Source organism: Pinus tabuliformis, chromosome 2_2, assembly GCF_031772625.1.
Source record: "Pinus tabuliformis cultivar Carrire ecotype Pingquan chromosome 2_2, CPIR1, whole genome shotgun sequence".
Taxonomy (NCBI): Eukaryota; Viridiplantae; Streptophyta; class Pinopsida; order Pinales; family Pinaceae; genus Pinus; species Pinus tabuliformis.
In genome coordinates, this window is record NC_142300.1 from 85,083,698 (window position 1) to 85,106,293 (window position 22,596).

The 22,596-nt window shown below is 39.5% G+C and overlaps 1 protein-coding gene and 1 pseudogene across 8 annotated transcripts in view; one reads left to right on the forward strand and one right to left on the reverse strand.

Moving 5' to 3' along the window:
- The window catches only part of LOC149191548 (SET domain-containing protein), a 411,000-nt gene that overhangs the window by 117,912 nt on the left and 270,492 nt on the right, over positions 1-22,596 (reverse strand). For all 8 annotated transcript variants that reach the window (XM_089404325.1, XM_089404324.1, XM_089404322.1 and 5 more), the window contains one exon: positions 4,980-5,036. In XM_089404325.1, coding sequence (XP_089260451.1) covers positions 4,980-5,036 — 57 coding nt within the window. The remainder of the gene's footprint in view (positions 1-4,979; positions 5,037-22,596) is intronic.
- LOC149191550 (20 kDa chaperonin, chloroplastic pseudogene) lies at positions 13,065-13,849 on the forward strand (annotated as a pseudogene).

The following is a 22,596-nucleotide window of genomic DNA, read 5'->3' on the forward strand; positions in this document are numbered from 1 at the left end:
CCAATTAGGTGGTTTCAACCTCTAAAGTGGACGACACATCCATGGTACATCCCTTAAGTGGTAGGTTGCACATAATAAAGTATTGGAACAAAACGGGGATCAAGGGAAACTTCCAAACCACGTGTCATGGTATATGGGTAGCTATAATAAGGGAAGCCCACATTTGGATATATGAGTGTAGGAAAGAGAAAATCGTGGTAGATGAGTTACCCCGGCCTTTGTTTTTCCACCCTTCTTCATATGCCTTTTTCCTTTGATTGTTTTTCTTCATAATTGCTTGGGGCTCCAGGGGATGAGGGCACGTTGTGTAATATATAGCAATAGATACCCCCTTAAGATGGGGCAAATCATCGCCCACAAGGGTTGGGACAATCATGGGTTCCTTAATGATGGAGGGGGCTCATCTAGGGCCCATAGGAACCATGTTGATGACCATGTATAAGGGGTAGAGCTCATGTTTGGCTTTTTCCCACATGCTAAATTTGTATGTCCCAACCATCTTTTATATTTTATGGTACATTTCCTGTTGAGAGTAGTCAAATTATGGTTTTTCTTTTCTTTTTAGTTGCATCAACCTTCGGGCATCGTTCCAGGCCCAACCTAAGGTGTGGATGAAGGGAGGGGGAGGCTAACCTTACATGGACCCAGTGGACACATGTGGACCCGGATGGGAAAAGAGATGAATGGGGCTAAAATAAGTGGAAAGGGGGAATGTATGTTGTTTGGGGAAGCGAGACCATGCGACCAAAATTGGGATTTCCCATGTAGTGCCAACCCTAAAGCTAATGAATGGTCATTAAAAGAGATCCCACGAGACTAGGATACAGGGCTAACCATAAAATCGGGTAGTGGAGAAAAGAGTACAAAACTAGCCCACTCTTTCCACTGAATTCCCCCACCAATCCATGCCTAAAAGTGCCCATGACAAGTAAGGAAAATTACTCAACTATACTAATGAAAAGCCATACCTTCAGGATCGGGAGGCCCACCTTCAAACATACAATCATAACAAGTGGGTGAGGGACCACATGACTGGCCTAGGTGACGGAGATAAAGGCACATCGAGCTATCTGGTGGCTGCAAGGGGTTGCTGGCTGTCGGCTGAGGACCATGTAGGAGAAATAAAATCTCCTATATATACTACCCACAGGTGGTGAGTAACATTTGCCTCCAACTGGGACATGAGCTCTCGAAGAGGTGCATGAAGCTACTCGAATAGGAGGTCATGTGAACACTAGCAATCTCTTGGTACCGCAGACCTGTTACCTACAAATATCAATGACCAAGCACAAGGAGCAACATGTTTTTTTGGTGTCTTATGATTACCCAAGCTTAGTATTAGGCCATACAAATAAACAAGAAAGTAAAAATGCAATTTTAATCTAAATGCAACTAATCTATCATGAGAATATCATATGATAGTTCTGATGAGAAAATGAGCATGCAATGCATCCTACCCTAACATGCATATAATATGTTAATACTAAGTGTAATCATAGAGCCAATGTAGCCAACATATCATTAGATCAACATAAATATGCTTGTCTATATGATTACTCATGGAGGAAATCCCAGTGCGGACACAATCACATAGTGGATGAAGGGGGCAGGAGGTGGGAAAACATGATCTCCATTCAAGGTGAAAAGAACCCTTAAAGGAAGGAAAATAAGTCAATCTAGGAGTGTGGAGCCTTCCCTCTAAGCACACCATGGAGGAATGAATGATCAGCCTCAAGAAGTCCCTATCACAATCTTTGTCCATAATATTATGCTTTGTAGATGCCACAAGGTCATGATGGGAAGAGAAAGCAGATTTGGAACACAGAAGGGGACAATAGATTGGTTGCTCAACGAAGTGATTGTTTTCACAACCTGGAGGGTATGAGGGAGAAGAAGGGATGCAACTAGTGGATGGTTTTTCCTCAACATCATACCCTCGAAGGTAAAAGGTCCCATGGTCACTAGAGATCATGAAAAAAGGGGTGAGGGAATCACTTGTGGAAGCCTCAAAATGATGAACAAGAGAAAAAGTCAAAGGGGAGGGTGAAGTGATTTTCAGCGGGTTTTTCCTCCTCAAAATCATAATCTAAAGGCTCAAGTGATTTGAATATAGAATCATAATTAGTATCAAAGATTGGCTCTCTCCTAAAAGGAGAACCGATTACTTCCAACTACCCTTTTCATGCAAGGGAAAATAATAGCGCTCCTATCCAGGGGCATCGATTTATATGTCATCATAATTAGTGCTAGAAGGAAAGGGAAGACCAATTTGAACCTCATCCTCCTTGTCGATTTCATAAAAAGGAGCACAATCAAAATGAGGACCAACAATTTCCCATTTCTCCTTTTCAATGTGGAAGTAATCTCCAATGTCATCATCCAAGGGGCTAATGGGATTACCTTCTTCAAGGATCTCAAGAGGAGAATCATCAAGAGTAATATTCTTGAGAAAGGTAAGGTTAGTCTTAACTTTACTTTCCATAGACTCATCCTTCCCAACACACGTGTTGTCAGAAATATCATTTTCATCATGTCGAACCAACGAGGACTCATCTTCCTGCTCATCACTTGCATCCTCAAGGTTATCTCCAACCTCTTCATCTTGACTAGTGAGACCTTCCTTTTGGGCTTTACCATATGTAATGAGAGGAGGGTTCTCTTCAGAAATTACAGGGGCACCCATGACCTTATCTTCGAAGGCATATTCCTTATTGATATTTTTATCAAGATCTCTTGCCCCATTACCTGGCTCATGTTGATCATGCACAAAGGGGTCTCCTTGACTTGGTAGCAAGGGAGCTTTCCTTTGGTCATGAAGGGTACTATCTTTACTTGGGATGCCACCCCATCTTCTTAAAAATATATCTTCGAAATTATCATAATCAATGGCAATTTCATGAGGGAGGCTAGCATACCAATCTTTAACTTGAGCTTCAAGTGATAAACCAAATAACCTCATAATTGTGTCATGATTGTTAATGGAGGCCCACCTGCAATCTTGCATAAGATCTAATGCATCCCCTTGCCCTCCAATACAACAAATCATTACAAGTCATGGAATCAATGGGGCATTTCATGGTGGCATGCTCTTCCATAGTGGGCTTTGGCATGTACAAGTGTCCATGGTACATCCCTCAAGTGGTAGGTAGCACATAATAAGGTATTGGAACGGAGTGGGGATCAGGGGAAACTTCCAGACCACATGACATGGTACATGGGTAGCTATAATAAGGGAAGCCCACACTTGGGTATATGAGTGTAGGAGGGAGAAAATCATGGTACATGAGTTACCCCGACCTTTGTTTTTCCACCATTCTTCATACGTCTTTTTCCTTTGATTGATTTTTCTTCATAACAGCTCAGGGCTCCAAGGGATGGGGGCATCTTGTGTAATATATAGCAGTGGATACCCCCTTAAGGTGGGGCAATTCATCGCCCACTAAGGGTTGAGACAATCATGGGTTCCTTAATGATGGATGGGGCTCATCTAGGGCCCATAGGAACCAACGTGATGACCATGGATAAGGGGTAGAGCTCATGTTTGGCTTTTGCCCACGTGTTAAATTTGTATGTCCCGACCATCTTTTGCATTTTGTGGTACATTTCATGTTCAAAGTGGCCAAATTATGCTTTCTCTTTTCTTTTTAGCTGCATCAACCTCAAGGCATCGTTCCAGGCCTAACCCAAGGTGTGGATGAAGGGAGCAGGAGGCTAACCTTATGTGGACCTAATGGACACATGTGGACCCTAATGGGAAAAGAGATGAATCGGGCTAAATTGAGTGGAAGGGGGAATGTATGTGGTGTCGAGAAGCAGGACCATGCAACCAAAATTGGGATTTCCCATGTAGTGCCAACCCTAAAGCTAATGGATAGTAAAGGAGATCCCACGGGACTAGGATACAAGGGTAACCACGAAATCGGGTAGTGGAGACAAGAATACAAACCTACCCACTCTTTCCGCTGAATCCCCCCACCAATCCATGACAAAAAGTGTCCATGACAAGTAAGGAAAATTACTCAACTATACCAATGAAAAGCCATACCTTCGGGGTCGGGAGGCCCACCTTCAAACATACAATCATAACAAGTGGGAAAGGGACCACATGGTTGGCTCAAGTGGCAGAGATAATGGCACATCGAGCTAACTGGTGGCTGCAAGGCACTGCTGGCTGAAGACCATCTAGGAAAAAAAAATTCTCCTATATATAATACACAGGTGGTGGGTAACAGATACTACCCACAGGTGGTGGGTAACAAGTATTATTTCCTTTTTTCTTGCAAAATAATGTGTTATTCACTTATTTATAAATTTATTTTTATATATAAACATATATGAAGTTTCAACCGAGTTTCAGCTGATGTTTCCTTTTTTGGGAGGAAATGTTTCTAAACATATGTTTCGACACTTCGTGCAACTTAGATATACACAATATTACATGCTATTACAATAATCTATCAATCAATCAATAATCAATCATTTTATATATTAAATACATTATATTTATATGGATACTTTTATGTTATTACTTTAAATATTTTGTATATGAAGTTTGGACCACTGAGGTCCTGTGCACACCCTTTTATTATTTGGTGCACTTAATAATGCCCAAGTTCAATAAGATAACGTTGTTAACTTACATGATTTTGTGTCATCAGCATTTGCTTGTTCTCCAACAATGGTATCATGATTAATTTGGAAAATCAGGAACACCTTAAGACTTGAGAGAATTAAGATACGATGTAAAAAGAGGAATGCAATAAAAAACCAATTGATGGGCCTATATGTTGAAGCTAGATAAATCTAGATGCCCCTTTCTATGTCACGACTACAATTCAATGCGTCTAATCTCAGTCCACATTATTTTCTCTGAAAAATCTTAAAGTTGTCATTATCTAACATGTATGAACAATAAAAGGAACACAACCAAAGGTAAATGTACGAAGCAAACATTTTAGATAGTTTTAGCAGAATCATACCATTATAAAATCATCTGGATTATTCTCAATAACAAACCCATAGAGGTATAGCAATTCCTGCAAAATGATTTTACCCTTTTAGAAGGCAAGCATAATAAACAACTTCTAAACTACCTGAAAATTGAAAATGAAAGGAACAGTAATTAATTATTAGCTCTATCCCTCCCATATGATATCACACTAGCTTAGGCCTAAGCTTCAAAGGTGCATTGTGCAAGTGACCAAAGGAAGAAAAGTATTGATTTACCTATTCTCCAAATAATAAAGAGTAACCTACAGTCTTCAGTGAATACAAGAATCATTTGAAAAATGCAAAAATGCCGAAGAAAACTATGAAACTTTTTAATCTTGCACACAAGATACGGAAAGGTATATTGACCAAGATTTTCAAAATAAAGAAATATAATTCAATGAGGCCCAAGAACTTACAATATTTGGCTCGCCATAGCATGCAAAGGTTCATGCGTCTGTCAATGTGATCAAACACCTTTGAGATATAGGAAATTCACACACCTGAAGGTCAGATTAGTGTACCTGAATTCACAAGTTACACTAGTTGTGTATGTGTATGTGGGTTGAAACTTGTGATTGCGCTTCAACATTAAATAGATCCATTCTCCTTGTCGATTTGTGGAGCATTACATCCTAGGTTGTCCCTTAAGGTGTGAATGTCTTTCCTATAAATGTGAGACCCCAAGAGGAACTTGGAAAGACTGCCCATTATCACCTCACTAGTGCTTTTCCTCTCTTCAGACCAGCTCTCATCCCGAACAAAGGGAGGCTCCCCTAAGCAAACTGAATCTGACAAGGTATAAGGATTGGAAAGGGGATCCGGGGAATAAACAAAATCTGGTTTCTAATGAGATTTTATGGCAGTAAATTATAGGTTTACCAAACATAAAATTAAGACTAGTAAAACACGGTAAAATGATGGTTTACTAGACTTGTAGCAAATCCGATTTTTAATTAATCTACTGTTTCCTAGATTTGCAAAACAGAAAATTAATAATGATTTTTTTATAATTTTTAGGTGGTTACAAAGGGAGGACAATTGTCTAGATTCCAGACTGGGAAAATCGAGTCAAATGGGCATTGGGCAGACTTAGTGGGCTGTTTTAACAATGTTTTAGGAGACAAATGATTTGCAAAGACATGCTACAGCAGTCCCAAAGTGGCTGGAAATTGCTACAGATAAATACAAAGGAACGGGCCTGTTACCCCTCTTTCAGCAAGGGTACCTATAGATTCATTGCAGCATTCTTAAGCACCATTGTAACCCTAAGGTCACAAGTCAAACGCCATGTAACAACCATGTGAGGCCTTGCAGGCATCCTAGACCCTGTGTCACGTTGAGTCAGTCTTGCTTTGGTCGGACCATTTTCAGTCCCTTTGAGTTTGCACTTTGCAGCAGGTTTTTTTCATCCCTAGTAGTATTGGAGGGCCTGATGTAAGCTTATATGTGGACTCTTGGTTTTGTGGGAGCCCTGCAGCGTAGGGGTGATCACCAAGTATAGGGGTCAACCCAACCCACATTGGGTGTACCTATGTCTTTCCCCATGGTTATGAGTCTATCGAGTCTGTTCGTGGAGTGTCGTATCCTTCATATGTTTCTCATATATAGAAATGTCATAGTCAGTGACATTTTCAAACATCCCAAGGCATTTACATTTTCTAAGGCAAAGTGGTCGCGGAAGTCAAAAAGTCAACAGGGTCCCAAATTGTAGAGCTCAATGAGAGGATGACATGTCACATGAAATGTTTCCATTTGGTAAAGGCATTCTCAAGATGTGGTTGGCCAAAGTTGGTCAAACAACAGTGTTACAGGTTTTCTAGTGGCAGAATAGGGGGAGTATTGGGCCGATTTTCACATGCAATACTTCAAAAGTGCTCTACTCGCAAAGAAGAACAAAACCCATGTCTTAGAAAAAAATTATCCTCCAAGGCATTAGAAATGATCCACTTGGGTGTGAAGATGTTGCAGAGCAGTGTTTCCACATGGCATAACAGGGGCAGATTTTGTCAGACTTCCACATATAATGTAAAAATTGGTCTACAAAACGAGAGGAACAAAACCAATGTCTCAAATTTTCCAAATTCCCAAGGACGCTATAGATCTTGGGGTGGTCAAAAATGCACTCTTTAATACATGGATAAGTCAAGTCAATTAAAAAGTAGTCGTTGGAAAGATCAATATAGTTGTTGCAGGTTACTATTTCCAAGAAGATTAAGACAAGGATAAGAAAAGTATCCACTAGAAGTCATGTAATTAGCCTTCAACTAATAGAGCAATTTGATGCAAATCTAACTCAAATTTGTCGAGAGTTGATCCCAGCACAAAGCAAATTCCCAGAATCGGCACTTCCCTCAACCTTTCGGGATACAATCCCGTTAAAATCACAGTGGGTAGGAGTCGGAAGGATGACCAACTCTAATGAGAGTATGGCCAAATCCTCACATATATGATGGACCTCCACAACCTTCTTTCTACCTTGGATCGGGCCAACATGGCACCATCCTGTCTGCAAGGGTTGCCAAGGTAAACCCTTTGGGCAAGACCCTCTCAACCTCTCCACCAAATACTAACAAGCATACTGTAGTAGCTCGGTGCTATACGAAAGCCACATACAAAAGCTCAACAAGATGGACTCTCCAGGTGGGTCCCAAATTTAAGTTATAGACCACTTTATACATATCCCGTCACAAATAGAGATGCACTCATGAAGAGCTATAGGGTCAAACAAGTCAAAAAGTCAACAGGGTCCCAAATTGTAGAGCTCAATGAGAGGATGACATGTCATTGAAATGTTTCCATTTGGTAAAGGCATTCTCAAGATATGGTTGGCCAAAGTTGGTCAAACAATAGTGTTACAGGTTTTCTAGTGGCAGAATAGGGGGAGCATTGGGCCGATTTTCACATGCAATACTTCAAAAGTGCTCTACTCGCAAAGTAGAACAAAACCCATGTCTTAGAAAAAAATTATCCTCCAAGGCATTAGAAATCATCCACTTGGATGTGAAGATGTGGCAGAGCAGTGTTTCCACATGGCATAACAGGGGCAAATCTTGTCAGACTTCCACATATAATGTAAAAATTGGTCTACAAAACGAGAGGAACAAACCAATGTCTCAAATTTTCCAAATTCCCAAGGACGCTATAGATCTTGGGGTGGTCAAAAATGCACTCTTTAATACATGGATAAGTCAAGTCAATTAAAAAGTAGTCGTTGGAAAGATCAATATAGTTGTTGCAGGTTACTATTTCCAAGAAGATTAAGACAAGGATAAGAAAAGTATCCACTAGAAGTCAAGTAATTAGCCTTCAACTAATAGAGCAATTTGATGCAAATCTAACTCAAATGTGTCAAGAGTTGATCCCGGCACAAAGCAAATTCCCAGAATCGGCACTTCCCTCAACCTTTCGGGATACAATCCCGTTAAAATCACAGTGGGTAGGAGTCGGAAGGATGACAAACTCTAATGAGAGTATAGCCAAATCCTCACATATACGATGGACCTCCACAACCCTCTTTCTACCTTGGATCGGGCCTACATGGCACCGTCCTGTCTGCAAAGGTCGCCAAGGTAAACCCTTTGGGCAAGACCCTCTCAACCTCTCCACCAAATACTAACAAGCATATTGTAGTAGCTCCGTGCTATACGAAAGCCACATACAAAAGCTCAACGAGATGTACTTTCCAGGTGGGTCCCACAATTTAAGTTATGGACCACTTTATAGATATCCCATCACAAATAGATAATGCACTCGTGAAGAGCTATAGGGTGGAGACCTCCGGGCGAGACCCACAAATAAACTCTAAGCCGCCAATACAAAGTCGGTGAAATGGAAAAAGGTGTTATACAAAGTCGTTAGGGTAAGTCTTCCAGGCGCTGTCCACCTGCTCTCCACAACCCAGCACGTTTAACTTTGATACTTAATAAGATGGTCGGAGTAACAACTGCCGGGCAGATCCCATCAATTGACGCTTTTGTCAATTGTCGCATCGTCTAATGACGGATCCCTGTAGGGAATGAAAACGTGAAGCCTTTCACTCGGCTCCTTTGTGCGCTCTAACGCCACTCTCTTGGGCAACTCCTTTCCCTTCTTCGCCCTCCTGCAACCACTCCAACAAGTGATGCATGCACATATATGCCTCTCGACCCTACTAATAAAGTACAATATTATAATGCCGCCGATACAAAGTCCGTGAAATGGAAAAAGGTGTTAAACAAAGTCGTCGGGGTAAGTCTTCCAGGCGCAGTCCACCTGCTCTCCACAACCCAGCATGTTTAACTTTGATACTTAATAAGATGGTCAGAGTAAATTAATTTGACCTCCCGGTCAATGAGAATTACAAATGCCCCTGCATCATAAACCCAAGGAGCAAAGATTTCATGTACTCCTACCCATGAGTTCTTCAACAGATTTGCCACTTTTCTATATGAGTGTGGTTGTCATCCAAGTTGCATTTGTGACTGGAAGGTTTTTCCACTTTACCAAATATTCAAAATACTCCTTGTCCCTAGTCTTTTTTATTAATCTCTTGTCCAAAATCCTTTCAAGCTGTAAAGGTTCAACTGTCAATAACTGCTTTTCCCACTGTATTAGTTGTTGCTTCTAATCATCACTTGTTGGTTGTTTTGTCACGGGCTCATACTTGTATAAGTCTGCTACATTAAATATTGGTGAAATTCCAACTCCAGGTGGCAATTCAAGTTCATAGGCATTAGCAGAGAATTTCTTCAAGATCCTGCAAGGTCTGATCTTAAATTTTAGCTTGTTGGGCTCGCCCTTTGGAAATATTTCCTTTCTCAAATGTGCAAGTACTAAATCTCCCACTTCAAAGTTCTGCTCCTTTTTGTTGAGATCAGCCCTGCTTTTATATTTTAAATTGTAGTCATGTAATTCCTGCTTTACTTGGTCATGGATTTCTCGTATAGCAGTAGAAAAGTATTCTCCTGCTGCACTTATTTTCTTTGCTCTTCCTAGATTTCTGAGCTCATGCACTCCTTTTGGGTTCATTCCATACACAAATTGGAAAGGGCCTTGTCCAATACTTCTGTTGGGACTCGGGAGTTCCATTGTATGCATATTCAGCTTGTGCTAGAATTTGATCCCACTATTTGGGATGATCTCCAATCAAAATGCGTAGAATGTTTCCCAAACCTATATTCACTACTTTAGTCCAACCATCCGTTTGTGGGTGATATGCTGAATTGAACTGCAATTTTGTGCCAAATTTCTTCCACAATGTTCTCCAAAAATGTCCCAAGAATCTAGTGTCTCGATCTGCGAGAATATTTTTGGGAATTCCATGGAGTCTTACCACTTCTTTAAAGAACAAATTAGTAACATGGCTAGCATCACTAAATTTAGCACAAGGAATAAAATGAACCATTTTTGAAAATCTATCTACCACCCCAAAGATAGAATCATTACCTTTATGTGTCTTCCGTAAACCCAAAACAAAATCCATGCTAATGGAATCCCATGGTCTTTCTGGAATTGGCAATGGAGTGTACAATCCCATATTTTGGCTTTTCCCTCTGGCATATTGACAGATTCTGCAATTTTTCACGAACTTTTGCACATCAGCTCTTAACTTGGGCCAATAATAGTGTCATTTGAGCAGCTCATATGTTTTATCATTGCCAAAATGTCCTCCAAGACCACCGATGTGTTTCTCCTTGATCAAATTCTTTCTCATGGAACAATTAGGAATGCATAACTGATTATTTTTTAACAACAACCCATCTTGAATTATATAGTCAAGCCATGGACTTCAATTCTGTGCAGTTGGATTTTTGCAAGATTTGTAGGCCTCTTTGAAATCTGGATCTATTCCATATAATTCTTTCATAAAATCAAATCCAAGTACTTAAATTTGTCTCTCCTAAAACAAAAATTGTCGTCTGCTTAAAGCATCAACGATTTTGTTAGATTGCCCACTTATATGCTTCAAAACAAATGTGAAGCTTTGCAAATATTCAACCCATTTGATATGTCTTTGATTTAATTTAGGTTTTTGCATAATAAACTACAAGGCGTGATTATCAATGTAAAGAATAAACTCCCTAGACAATAAATAATGCCTCAATTTCTTAAGAGCTTGAACCACTACATAGAATTCCTTGTAATAGGTTGTATACTTCCTTTTGGACTCATTCAATTTCTAACTGTGATAAGTAATGGGTTTATCCTCCTAGCTTAGTACTGCTCCAATCGCATCATTGTTGGCATTGCTTTTCACTTGGAGAGGCTTGTTAAAATCTGGAAGTGCAAGGACTAGTTGTTCTGTAATCTTCTTTAACATCTGGAATCCCATCTCAGCTTCAGCAGTCCACCAAAATGGTTGGTGGTTCTTTTTAATTGTTTCCATAATTAGTGTGCCCATTTTGATGAAGTGCCTGATGAATTTCCTGTAAAAACTCGTCAAACCATGACAGATTATGACGGATCCCTATGCGGAATGAAAACATGAAGTATTTCACTCATCTCCTCTATGGGCTTGCCTTTGTGCACTCTAACGCCACTCTCTTGGGAAACTCCTTTCCCTTCTCCGCCCTCTTGCAAGCACTCCAACAAGCGATGCATACACATATACGCCTCTTAGCCTTGCTAATAAAATACAATATTATAATTGGGATGTGTATTATTCATAAGATTGCAGAAGGACTGGTTGGAATGATATTAAGGTTTTTCGCCACCACATGCACAAACCCATTTTTATTGAAAATTAAGGAATATAAAGATTACATTACGATTCGGTCTAGATCCATGAATATAGGATCAAAAGACCATTTAAGGGAAAAATTAAACAATTATAACAATTCTTTAACAATCTACCTAAATTAAACAAATTACATGGCAATTTCAAACAAATTCTATCCTAACAAACCACTCATTGAGGAACCAACTCCTCTAGTAAATGATTTTGACCTCTTGGTCAATGAGAATTACGGATGCCCCTGCATCACGAATTCCCAAGGATGATCACTTTCTCTCCCAAGATAAATCAATGTGATGTTCCTTTTTATGGTGTTCCTTATGGCATGGTTAGGATAGACTTTCAGGGTTGGAGGCAGACAGGTCACAGGAGCAGGTTTACGTCATCAGCTGGCCCAGGCGCTTTTGGAGATGCTTTATGGGGTCTGGAGGAGTTCACTTGCCATCTTCCATCATCATAGAAACTCACATAATTCGGTGAGGTTAAAAAGATTCCTAGGATGAAATTCTTTGCCAAAATCAGAGGCTTACCTAGGTGTTGTTACATAATTAAACGGTCATACTAGCATCATTTACAATATAACTTGTAGAAATTGGGTTTACAATGATACAATAGTGTTGGATGATGACTTTGAACTTTGAAAAAATGTATTCATAACTTTGCATTCTGCTTCCTTGGACTGTTGACAAAGTGTGGTCAACATGCATCATGTATCAAGTCAAAGAGATATATTGTAAAGTCAAAGCGTCATAAGAATTCCTCCAACACAGGTCAACCTTCAAGAAAAGATGTCAGCCTACAAGAAGGGACAAGTCAACCTCAATATAGGGCTATTTGGCCACCAAGAGAAGACTATAAATTAGAAGCACTCAGCCTCAATTATAATCATCAATCAAGCTCACAAAAAGTTCCATCGAGGGAAAAAGAAGCCTTCCAGCTAGGGAAAAAGAAACCTTCAAGCTAGCAAAAAGGGAAAGCAACTCAAGAAGAAGAAACATCAAAATTTTGGATTGTTTCTGGACATTATTCCTCACACATGCGAAAGAGATAAGGCATCAACCATTGCAACAGAGATTGAAATATTACAGGAGGCCAAAATCAGATAAAAGTGTTAGCCTCTCTCACAAAACAATAATAAATCCAAAAATAAATTAATTAATTAAATATTCCAAGTTAGGAATTTGTGCCTAACTCTTGGGTTGTTGCTCTAAAATAGGAGTTAGTTTAGGTAACTCCTATATTGGTGTGTGTCTGGTGAGAAATTATCTCAACCAAAAGTGTCTAAGATAGCACGCACTATCTTGAGAACACTATCTCTCATCTATTTATTTGTAACACTATATTCAATTATTTTAAAAAAATGAATGAAAATGTGAGAATACCTGAGGCTGAAGCCTTTTTCCGCCATTCTTTGGTGTCTGGTTTATTATGTGTGCTTTATCTATTTGTCTGAGTTAATTTTTTTTTTTTCAGTATGTGGTATCAGAGCTGGGTTGTGCGCCCACCTCGCGTATAGGATTATTGTCGTTTGAAGGCTTAAGTTCTTCCATCAATGGCTCTTCCTCCAGAGCTCCTTCCAGCGTCGCCATTCACCAACAACCATTCAGAAGAAATTTGGTTGTTAAAGCGGCCACAACTGTGGCCCCAAAGTTCACTACAATCAAGCCACTAGGTGATAAAGTGCTCGTAAAGATTCAGGCCGTTGAAGAGAAAAGTCGAGGTGGAATTATATTGTCTGATACTACCCAAGACAAGCCCCAGGGTGGTGAGGTCGTAGCTGTGGGCGAGGGAAAAAAATTTAGCCAAACTCAGGTTGAACCCAGCATTCAGCTTGGAGCCAAAATTATTTATTCGAAGTATGCAAGTACAGAGCTCGAGTTCAATGGAGTTGATCATCTTCTTCTTAAAGAGGATGACATTGTTGGCCTTCTTGAGACAGATGACATAAAGGACCTCAAGCCATTGAATGACCGTGTTCTGATCAAGGTAACAAAAGCCGAGGAAAAAACAACTGGAGGTATACTGTTGACAGAGACTGCTAAGGAAAAACCTTCCACTGGAACGGTGATTGCTGTAGGACCGGGTATGTATGATGAAGAAGGAAACAGAAAGGAGCTTAATCTGGAACGTGGAATCTGCAAGTAGCGTTGGAAAGGTATTTTTTGCTTAAATTGTTCTGATTTTAATGAATGCCCTTCTTCAATTATCCGTGGTCCCTCTTCCGTCATGCAAATAAATTCTCCAAAGTCTGACTTTTCACAACAGTCTTCCATCCATCTTTTAATGGAGTTTTTGCATAGCTTTGATTAGCATAAATAGAGTAAACAACGCTACAGTCACAAGTAATATATATTCAGAAGTCGAGTTCCATTTATCACATCTGGATTGGTTTGATGCTGTTTTGGCATTTAATCTGATAGATTTTTAAGGGGATGCAATTTTAAGGGGTTTCTATTACTGTTAAATTGAGCCTGCGGAGCTGCAACTCAACCACGGAATCAATCTGTCGCTTGTGATTGAATCGTGCAAATTAAATTACAAAGAGACCACTTAATTGCTACGGATCTGAGGCAAAACCAGCGACCAGTTTATGAGGAGCAACATTTGTTTTGACCATCCGCACTGTGCTTTCGAGCTCCAATCCTGGAAATCCTCTTATACAAACTGGCCGGAAAGTCCTGCAAAAAGGATTTTCTTTCCTCGGTTGTTTTCTCGGTCGCCATGGCCTTCATCGAAACTACTCTGAAAACCCACATTTGACAAACCCTGCGCCTTTCATAGAAATTATTGCCCCGGACAGATAAATCATTCAAATAAGCTTCCCGAGACCCTATGGTATGAAGAGGACGATAGAGTAGGATGTCCAGGCAGCCTCCGTGGCAGGGATGTGGGATGTATTGCCCCCCATATCAATGTCGGGAACCTTCTAATGTTTGAATAGCGAGCGAGATTATGAAGAAAAGTGCGTTGAAGAATCAACATTTTCCAGAAGAAGCTGCCAGCCTTTGCCAGAGACAATTGTCTAAGAACCAATGTTTTCCAGGCAAGTTGTGTTAATTTTCATAAAGCTATGGCTTTATAATATACATATTGAAACGTGCCAATCATTTTTTTTAAAAGTGATTTCAATGAAAAATTACACGGATAAATGTAAAGTTTAAACGAATACAACCGTAATTCACTTTTGATAAAGCGACCTTAAAACTATTAAAGTGTTTTATGGAACTTTAAAAAGGAGTATATTTTGTAATGAAGCGTGGTAATTTTTAATATATGATGAGAGATAATAAGTGGAATGTGAGAGAATGAGTGGGGTGAGAATGAAGTTTAACACTTAATGTTTCATGAACTTTAATGGGTTAGAGTTAGTGGAGAATAATATTTGGGACGAAGAGAGAATTAATGGTGAATATGATGAGAGATGAGAAAGGCTGCTTTAATTTTTGAAATCTTTGAAGTGATAGATTTTTCAAAGGAGAGCTCATTGATGTAGGAGGTTGAGTCAGGTTTTTGAACGCATTTTCTTCCAAATTTGTGAGTGTCAAATTCTCATTGTTTGAGAAAGCTTTCATGGCAATGTTGTAAAAGATGAAAGGTTGATGATCTCAATACTCAATAAAGACATATTATTTGTGGTGATTGTGTCCAAGATCCGCCCGAAATTGAATAAGGGGATCTTAGGTACACCATGTGTATTTGTGATGGCGAGTGTTTTTATGGCTTCATGTTGTTGCTTATCATTTGTGTCTAGTTTTGACACATAAATGATCTCATTTAACACACATAAAGTTCAATGCAAGAAAGCACAACACTTGTAACAGAATAGCTTCAAGGAAGGATAATTAAGCTCAACACATGCATTTGCGTCACTACAACAAATAATCAAAATTTTCAACATCGGCATTCTACCTCAACAAACAAATTCACTCAATACAATCAAGTTCATAACTCTGCAAACTCTAGCATTTCAAAGCAAAGTCTACATCACTACATTCAAGTTAATGAATCTGTAAACTTCAACGTTTCAAAGCACAGTCTACATCAACATTATTGAACTTGTAATCAAACTCAAATTACATTGAATTGTAAGGGTGCATTCTCGGTTGAAACCGACACCCAAGTCTTCCATCGAGTCAAATTGAATTCATTGTAGTGAGTCATTGAAATCATTGTAAGCTTTTTGGGTGCATTTTCGACAGTGTTCGACACTCAAGTGAGTCCATGAATTTTAACTCTAAAGCAAACAAGCAACAAGTTCACATCTCCTACAAGCAAGCGTGAGTATTCATTCAAGCAATTTGCATCACAACAGTACAAAGTTCAAACCTTCAAGCGACCCAGCGTGAAGTTCATTGCAGCAACCATCAAAGCAACCAAACAAGTTCAACTCTAACACCAATCAAGCAAGTTGAGATCGACATCAAGCGAGCGTGGCTATTCATTCAAGTGAGCGTGAAGTCATTCATGCAAACAAGATCGTCATCAAGCGAGCGTGAATTCCAGAGTTTAAGCAAGAAAGTTCTACAACTCTAGCAAGTGTTCTCAGCAAGTACAATAAGCAACAAATCAAGTGAGCGTGCCATTCAAGTCCCATAGCAAGCGAGCCTGTCATTCAAGTAACAAAATCAAGTGAAACAGTTCAAAGCACAATTATTCCAAGCCAATTAAGTTTGTGAGTGCAGGATTTCTTGAACAACTCACCTCAGTAGGTTCTAAGAAAATTGCAGACAAACAGAATTGCATGCAACCTGAAGTTAATGTCCAACCGAAATGTTCTCATTGTCAAAGAACCGGTCATATGGAAGATCAGTGTTTTGATCTCCATCCTTGTTGCCATTGTGGCAAGCCCAATCATTCCTCAGAAAAATGTCGCAACCAACAAAAATCAACCAGATTGAAGATACATTATGAATGGATTGATCCTTGGGAATGGTCATCCACAGTCAAAAGATTGTCTCAGTTCTACAACCGACTACAATCACACATAGTGCAACCAGCAGTGAACCGATGATGGTACTCTCATGCAGTTGAATGAGGGAGTACGACAGTGAAACTCTCCTACACCTGAAGGGGGGGAGTTCAAATATATTTTGGAGAAGATTGTCTCTCCTTTCAGCTGACAAAGGGAGGAAAATGTCAATGAAATTGACAAGTGGTTGTCAGACTGAAAGTCTCGACAACATCAGTGAAGTAGCCAGTGGGCATCTTCATCAGCCAGTGGGCTTTTTTCATCAGCAGTGAGCATCAGCAAATTCGCTAGTGGGCGATCGACAGCCAAAGCAGCAGTGAGCAACTTTCATCATAGCAAAAACAACATTGAGTCGTTTTTCGACATCTTCAGCCAGTGGGCGATCATCATCAGCAAATACGCCAGTGGGCGTTCATCAAATTGTGTCAGTGGACACCGGATGCTGTTTTCAAACAAAGGACAGTTGGATCCTTTTGCGGCTTGGCACGTGATGGAGTTGTCAAGCGACATTCAGAGATGAATCAAGCATGCAGTTGATTCATGTTCTCTTCAGATTTGAGTTTTTTTCCAGCATCCAGTTTTGGCGGTTTTTTTCAGGCAATGTTTTTGAGGATCAACATGAGAGCTTGGAATATGGTTCCTCATTCTTATTTTGGATTTATCATTGAGGGGGGAATGTTAGCCTCTCTCACAAAACAATAATAAATCCAAAAATAAATTAATTAATTAAATATTCCAAGCTAGGAATTTGTGCCTAACTCTTGGGTTGTTCCTCTAAGATAGGAGTTAGTTTAGGTAACTCCTATATTGGTGTGTGTCTGGTGAGAAATTATCTCAACCAAAGGAGAAATTATCTCAACCAAAAGTGTCTAAGATAGCACGCACTATCTTGAGAACACTATCTCTCATCTATTTATTTGTAACACTATATTCAATTATTTTAAAAAAATGAATGAAAATGTGAGAATACCTGAGGCTGAAGCCTTTTTCCGCCATTCTTTGGTGTCTGGTTTATTATGTGTGCTTTATCTATTTGTCTGAGTTAATTTTTTTTTCAGTAAAAAGAAGGATCATCTTGCAAGTCGAATTGTTGGAGAAGAAGCTATTGTCCAAGTGAAGGATTAAAAGGAATAAAATCACCATATTTATCTCACAGGTGTGACCTAGGGTTTCTGTAGTAGAAGACGAAATTGCAGCCTTGAAGCAGCAGGCCAAAAATCTGAGGAAGGGTCGAAATTTGAAGTTGTGGAGCAAGTTTGACTGGTGTTGACATTGTGGAAAAGAAGCTCATCAAAGGAAGATTTGATTTGGTCTTGGAGGAATCCTTGACAAGCATCTTAGGTGTTGGAATTCATCATTTGAATTTCTATAGGAAGAGATAAGTTCTTGTGGGTTTTCCTCTCAAAAGGAGAGGTTTTGGCCATTGCTTACAGCCTACATTTTGTGTCCTCTTGTTTTATTGATCTTTATTGCTTGGTAGATGTTTGATGATAGAAAACACAATAATAATCAATTTGAAGAAGAATCTAATAAAGTTCGGTAGAAAGACAGCACAAACAGTTATCATGGTATCAGAGCTAAGGTGACTACAACAAGAAGAAGAGGCAGCTTGAAGATCAGCCAATTGAAGAAGGATCTTGAACGAAGGAACTTAGAAGCATCAAAGAGGACTAGGAAGAACCAAGGAAGAGTAATCATTTCAAGGATCACATCATCACAAGGAGAAGCGGACTTCAAGCACCCTACCTCCACTCAATGGAAGAAGGACTACACATTTGGAGCGTCTTGAAGTCTCCATCTACATTTCTAAAGGAAGCAAGAAGAAGCATTGCCATCATCATCAAAGACATCATGGTGATCTCCCTCACATTGAAGCAAAGATCACATCTCAAACATCCTTGAAGAAGATCATCCAGGAAGCAACATCATCAAGAAGGCATCAAGTTAAAGATATCATCATCTAGAAGCATTTTCACTTGACAAGTAAGTATTTTACATTTATGTCGGAATCTACTATAAAAATGACTTCATTATGCAAGGAAAGGAACAAATTCATTGGGTCATCAAATTTCCTTGCATGGAAAAAGAGGATAAGATTGGATCCTCATAAAGAATGAAGTTATTGAATATGTTAAGGGTTCAATCTCCAAACCATCTCAAGAGCAAGCTCAAGCACTATCGAAGTATATGAAAGGGGAAATAAGGGCTCAAAGAATCCTCATAGATTCAATCAAGGATTCACTCATCCCTTGAGTAGTAAAACAGAGAAATCGAAAGATATCTATGAAAAGTTGGTATAATTGTTCTATGTAAGCACTGCAAGAGAAGTTATATCATTGAGAACCGAATTATACAAAATGAAGGTATCTAATGATGAAAGAATAGTTGCATACCTTATGAAGGTATCTCAAATAAGAGATAAACCACAAGAATTAGGAGAAATAACGTTTGATCTACTGAATGCACTACCTGGTGAATGGGGAAACTTTGTATCAAGTATGTATGGAAAGAAGGAAGCCACTTCACTCAGTGAACTTTAGTCATTATGTAAGATTGAAGAAACTAGGTTGAAGACAAAAAGCGATGTTGGATCAAATGAACAAGTTCAAGTATATGTTGTCGTGGCTAGGAGAAGAGGAAATTCTGGTCCTCGGAAAAAAGAAGAAAATCGATATGTCAAAGATACAATGCTATGAGTGTAATGAATATGGGCACTTTAAAAGGAATTGTCCTAAAATCAAGACGGACAACAAGAAGAAAAAGGAAAGGAATGAAGCCCATGTTACCAAAGAAGAAATGGAAGAAACAGAAAAGAAGAAACCAAAGAAGCAGCAAGTGAAAGATCTCTACTATGACTGAGATAATCCCCTTCACATAGATACAGAAAATAATAGAAAGCATCATAAGTATGATAGGATGCATTATAGCAAGATAGAGATGACATCATCATAGAAGCATGGAAGGATAGCTGAAGTAAAAGGTCTACATGGTTATAGTAGTCATCATGATAGAAATGGCATCTCCATTGGGAGCATATAAGTTCAACTGAAGTAGCAATATATATGGTAAGAGGGAAGTCATCTAGCAAGATAGAAGATAAAGAAAGGTCATCATACATCCTCATTATTAGAAAGGAGCATTTGCGAAATGAGGATCATCTAGAACCTCCACTAGAATCTTTATAAGAAGGTTCACCTCTACTTGGAATAAGAAAGTGTCTCGTTGATTGTCTACATTCCACCTTGTGTGGGATCCATTGTTTAGAAGTATGATGGTATGGTGACAAAGGAATGTAGCATGTTGAGTTGGTTGAAGTACATTCATCTTCAAGCAAGAAAAAGAAGTTGCTAGAAGGAAGTTTAGAGGACCAAAAGAAGGAAAAGGTATGTATATTTAATAGATAAAATCATGTCATAATACAGTTGTTGATAGCATCGTTGAATGCTCTATCTCATGAGCATGATCGAAGAAGGAGGATCTCTTCCATTAGAATGATGCATGAAGGCATGTAGACAATGTGCCTTGAACTCTTCTACATTGTCATGTCCCTTCTCAAATACATTTGTAACAGGGTGTTGCTACACAGTTTTGGCTCAGGAAGAGAACCCATCATTTTCGACATAGGGACATAGGAGGCAATTCGATTTTATTTGGTTGCTAGTGGAATTTGGGGGCCACCCACATGGGAGTTCGAATTGGCCCATTCGAATAGCTTGGAGGGAAAGTTCAATAGGTGGATAGAGGGGCCCACATCAAGCTAGGGAGGCCCAAGGAGTTATAAGGAGGGAGCAACTCTCATTTTGGATTCATTCTTACACCTTGCAATCAAAATTACTTGATTGTTCGCTCTGCTGCTTAGCTGAGTCAACCGACTATTTAGCCACAAATCTCTCAAGCAGGAGATTCAACCTCTACTTCAGGGGACCATCTGTGCCCGCCCTAGAGAGGAAGTTCCATAAGTATTTCAAGAGTTCCGGGAGTGTGTACAACACTACCATTCAGCCACAACAGGGACTGTGTATTTCTAGCTAGCGGGAGAATACGCAAGGGGAGTTTGGAGCTATCAATGATCAAGCATTTGTTGAAAGAGTTAGAGGATTGGGAGAGCAACAAAGGGCCAGCCTTTCTTGTGATTTTTGGAGCCAACAAAGCCAACATCCCAGCTATTCAATTTACAATTACATGGGGCCTGCGCAGAGAGCAACCACTAGGCTCACGTGGGAGTTGGAGGAAGGAATTGTAGAGTTGGAGCTACCCTGGAGAAGTAGGAGATCACTTGGAGGGCCAATTGAGGAGGATTGTTGGAGTTGGGAGAGCAGAGATTGATAGCATCAGTCACAACAACAGAATTCGAAATTGGAGGAGGGCCAAGTTGTGAAAGGTCAATTTCTGAAGGTTGGAACCAAGGGTCACCCTTTCTGGGTTTTTTCTGGTTTTGGGCAAGGATCACACTCTTGATTTTATAGAATTTTTTGGGTAGATCTAATGGTTCAAACAGGGGTCCCAACTCAGCTAGCAGCTAGAGGAGCTAAGGGGAATTTGGGCCAAAATTCCGAGGTCAACATTTGGCCAATTCCTTCATGGGTTTTTCTGGGTTTAGGCCAAGGAGCAAGGAGCTGAAATCTCATAATTTTTTGAGCACGAGAAGCAGTTATTCCATCCCTTCAAAGTCAACAGACAGAGCAGTTTCCTGGGGCAATGCAGTTCAGTTTGGTGCAGCAGTTGTAGCAGCCTTCAGTTCAACATTTTCTCACCTAGGTTTTGTCAAGCTTGTCCATTGAGACAAGCCCAGGTGCACCATTCTATTTTACTATTGTATTTTTCTCCTAAAGAAGTAATAAAATGGCTCAGTGGTTCTGTATTTCTAGTGTTTCCATGGGTGTTTAATGTATATTTCGTTTTTCTGATTGTTGGATTGTTTGCATGATTTGTATATCACTTAGATTCTTGTTTAGGATCATTACATACATATTGATAAAATGAAATCAACATAATATGACTTCATATGGAATATGAGGTGGTTGCAATCATGGTTCCTATGTTGAAAGAACCATGTAAAGAAGATCCTGAGGAAAGCAATATGTGAAGAAAGGAAGAAGAGTTCGTGAATGATGCAACTATAGTCACGAAAGATAAGATAATTGATCAACATCCGATAACTAGAAGATTTAGCAATGAAATCTCCATGGAAGAAGAAGGTATGAAGACCCTGGTATGTATACTAGAAAAAAGAGAACCTTGATAATGAAGGTCTTGGAGATGGATTCATACATACGCAGAATGTTGATGTTACAAGAAGTTGATGTCATGACGAAAGGCCATCATAAAAAGGTAACTTTGATTTAATGTTCATTTTTTACTTTTGAAATTGGATGGAAGGTCCTAAAAGAACATGACTTGGAAAAGGTAGTTGTATGAAGGAAAGCGAGATGTGGAATAGAAATCATCTAAATTGGATCCATGAAAATTATCAGAGTTCTATCACTATATCAAATCATGACAGACTTCAAGAACCTTGTAAAAAAAGAGTTATTAGGAAGGACCTCTGGACAGTGGCAGTTTGTAGCCAACACGGAACGACGAGGACCTCGGTCAAAGCGCGCTGACCAAGGCCCATGGAGACTGTGCAGTGGCACAAAACTAGCAGTTAGGAAGCTCAGATCAGAAAACAGAGGCCGCTTCTGATGCGAGATTAGCGTTGGGCAAAACCCCTCGAAATCGAATAGTGTTAAAATTGGCAACCAGGGCAAAACTTCATGTGGGTCATCTTATTCATGGCTAATAATATTTTTATTAGATTCCTCTCGTCGAGAGGTGTAGGATTGATATAAAGATCATCCAATTCCGATAAGTATTCATGGAGATATGAATTTATTTTGATTATGGAATTATTATCAAGCCGACCTACAACTCATGTAGGCTC